Here is a 2,766-nt window from a genome sequence, read left to right as displayed (position 1 = left end):
ACCCAATTCTAACCCTAATCCTAAACCTAACCCTGGCTCCTAAAACTAACCCTAATCCCAAACCCCCTAGAAATAGCATTTGACCTCGTGGGGACTAATAAAATGTCTCAGTCGAATGTTTGTTCGTCACACAAGCACACAGGTATCCTAGCGGTTAGAGAGTTGGGCCAGTAAGTGAACGATCGCTAGTTCGAATCACCGAGCCGACCAGGGGACAAATCTGTGTGCCATTGAGCAAAGCACTGCACCCTGATTTCTCCAGGGTTACTCTTGATAAAAGATGACCCTGGTTGTGATCCTACTCTCCAAGAGTAGGGGGAGTTGGGGGAGTTGGGATACGGGGGAGTTGGGGAAGTTGGGACACGGGGGAGTTGGGGGAGTTGGGACACGGGGGAGTTGGGGAAGTTGGGACACGGGGGAGTTGGGGAAGTTGGGACACGGGGGAGTTGGGGGAGTTGGGACACGGGGGAGTTGGGGTAGTTGGGACACGGGGGAATTGGGGGAGTTGGGACACGGGGGAGTTGGGGGAGTTGGGACACGGGGGAGTTGGGGGAGTTGGGACACGGGGGAGTTTTGGGAAGTTGGGACACGGGGGAGTTGGGACAGTTGGGACATGGGGGAGTTGGGGAAGTTGGGACACGCGGGAGTTGGGGGAGTTGGGACACGGGGGAGTTGGGGAAGTGGGGAGTTGGGACACGGGGGAGTTGGGGGAGTTGGGACACGGGGGACACGGGGAAGTTGGGACACGGGGAAGTTGGGACATGGGGGAGTTGGGACACGGGGGAATTGGGGGAGTTGGGACACGGGGGAGTTGGGGGAGTTGGGACACGGGGGAGTTGGGGGAGTTGGGACACGGGGGAGTTGGGGAAGTTGGGACTTGGGGGAGTTGGGACACGGGGGAGTTGGGGGAGTTGGGACACGGGGGAATTGGGGGAGTTGGGACACGGGGGAGTTGGGGGAGTTGGGACACGGGGGAGTTGGGGGAGTTGGGGAAGTTGGGACACGGGGAAGTTGGGGAAGTTGGGACATGGGGGAGTTGGGGGAGTTGGGACACGGGGGAGTTGGGGGAGTTGGGACACGGGGGAGTTGGGGGAGTTGGGACACGGGGGAGTTGGGGGAGTTGGGACACGGGGGAGTTGGGGGAGTTGGGACACGGGGGAGTTGGGGGAGTTGGGACACGGGGGAGTTGGGGGAGTTGGGACACGGGGGAGTTGGAGGAGTTGGGACACGGGGGAGTTGGGGGAGTTGGGACACGGGGGAGTTGGGGGAGTTGGGACACGGGGGAGTTGGGGGAGTTGGGACACGGGGGAGTTGGGACACGCAAAAAACACATTTCCATTTCCCGCGTGTAAAACATAGAACTGTGAGAAACAGGAAAAATATGCAACTAGCTCTCACAGTCTCACGTCATAATTAGACATTCATCCAAACGTAACATTTCGAAGTGTTTAAAGGTTAGACATTAACGCAGACATGTTAAGGTTGGGCATGAATGCCGAATGGTTAAGGGTTAAGGGTTAAGGGTTAAGGTTTGGGCATGAATGGAGAATGGTTAAGGGTTAAGGGTTAAGGGTTAAGGTTTGGGCATGAATGAAGAATGGTTAAGGGTTAAGCGTTAAGGGTTAAGGGTTAAGGTTTGGGCTAGGCTTAAAAAAAACAAAACAAAAAAACAATGCTTCATTCAAACTTCTGGAAAGTTCTGGAATTAATGGCAGATACTTACATCCATCTGCCGACGTCGTCAAATACTGACCTGAACACCAGACAACTGATACATAATGATACCACACCAGACAACAGATATATAATGATACCACACCAGACAACAGATACACAATGATACCACACCAGACAACATAATGATACCACACCAGACAACATAGTGATACCACACCAGACAACAGATACATAATGATACCACACCAGACAACATAATGATACCACACCAGACAACAGATACATAATGATACCACACCAGACAACATAAACATAATGATACCACACCAGACAACATAAACATAATGATACCACACCAGACAACAGATACATAATGATACCACACCAGACAACAGATACATAATGACACCACACCAGACAACAGATACATAATGATACCACACCAGACAACATAATGATACCACACCAGACAACAGATACATAATGATACCACACCAGACAACAGATACATAATGATACCACACCAGACAACAGATACATAATGACACCACACCAGACAACAGATACATAATGATACCACACCAGACAACATAATGATACCACACCAGACAACAGATACATAATGATACCACACCAGACAACAGATACATAATGATACCACACCAGACAACAGATACATAATGACACCACACCAGACAACAGATACATAATGATACCACACCAGACAACAGATACATAATGATACCACACCAGACAACATAATGATACCACACCAGACAACAGATACATAATGATACCACACCAGCCAACAGATACATAATGATACCACACCAGACAACAGATACATAATGATACCACACCAGACAACAGATATATAATGATACCACACCAGACAACTGATACATAATGATACCACACCAGACAACAGATACATAATGATACCACACCAGACAACAGATACATAATGATACCACACCAGACAACAGATACATAATGATACCACACCAGACAACAGATATATAATGATACCACACCAGACAAAATAATGATACCACACCAGACAACAGATACATAATGACACCCCACCAG

At 49.4% G+C, this 2,766-nt stretch overlaps 1 protein-coding gene across 1 annotated transcript; it reads right to left on the bottom strand.

Moving 5' to 3' along the window:
- Nucleotides 1–298: 298 nt before the first annotated feature.
- Nucleotides 299–1,339, bottom strand: LOC139373952 (uncharacterized). The gene has a single exon (XM_071115034.1). The coding sequence runs from the start codon at nucleotides 1,337–1,339 to the stop codon at nucleotides 299–301; it is 1,041 nt and encodes a 346-aa protein (XP_070971135.1).
- Nucleotides 1,340–2,766: the final 1,427 nt, after the last annotated feature.

This window comes from Oncorhynchus clarkii, chromosome 18 (assembly GCF_045791955.1).
Source record: "Oncorhynchus clarkii lewisi isolate Uvic-CL-2024 chromosome 18, UVic_Ocla_1.0, whole genome shotgun sequence".
Lineage (NCBI taxonomy): Eukaryota > Metazoa > Chordata > Actinopteri > Salmoniformes > Salmonidae > Oncorhynchus > Oncorhynchus clarkii.
The sequence above is the reverse complement of the archived record's forward strand: the minus strand, read 5'-3'. Positions and strand labels throughout refer to the sequence as shown.

What these genes read in the sequence shown, in the direction of transcription:
- LOC139373952 (XM_071115034.1), bottom strand. Translation starts at nt 1,339, where the DNA reads ATGGAAATGTGTTTTTTGCGTGTCCCAACTCCCCCGTGTCCCAACTCC.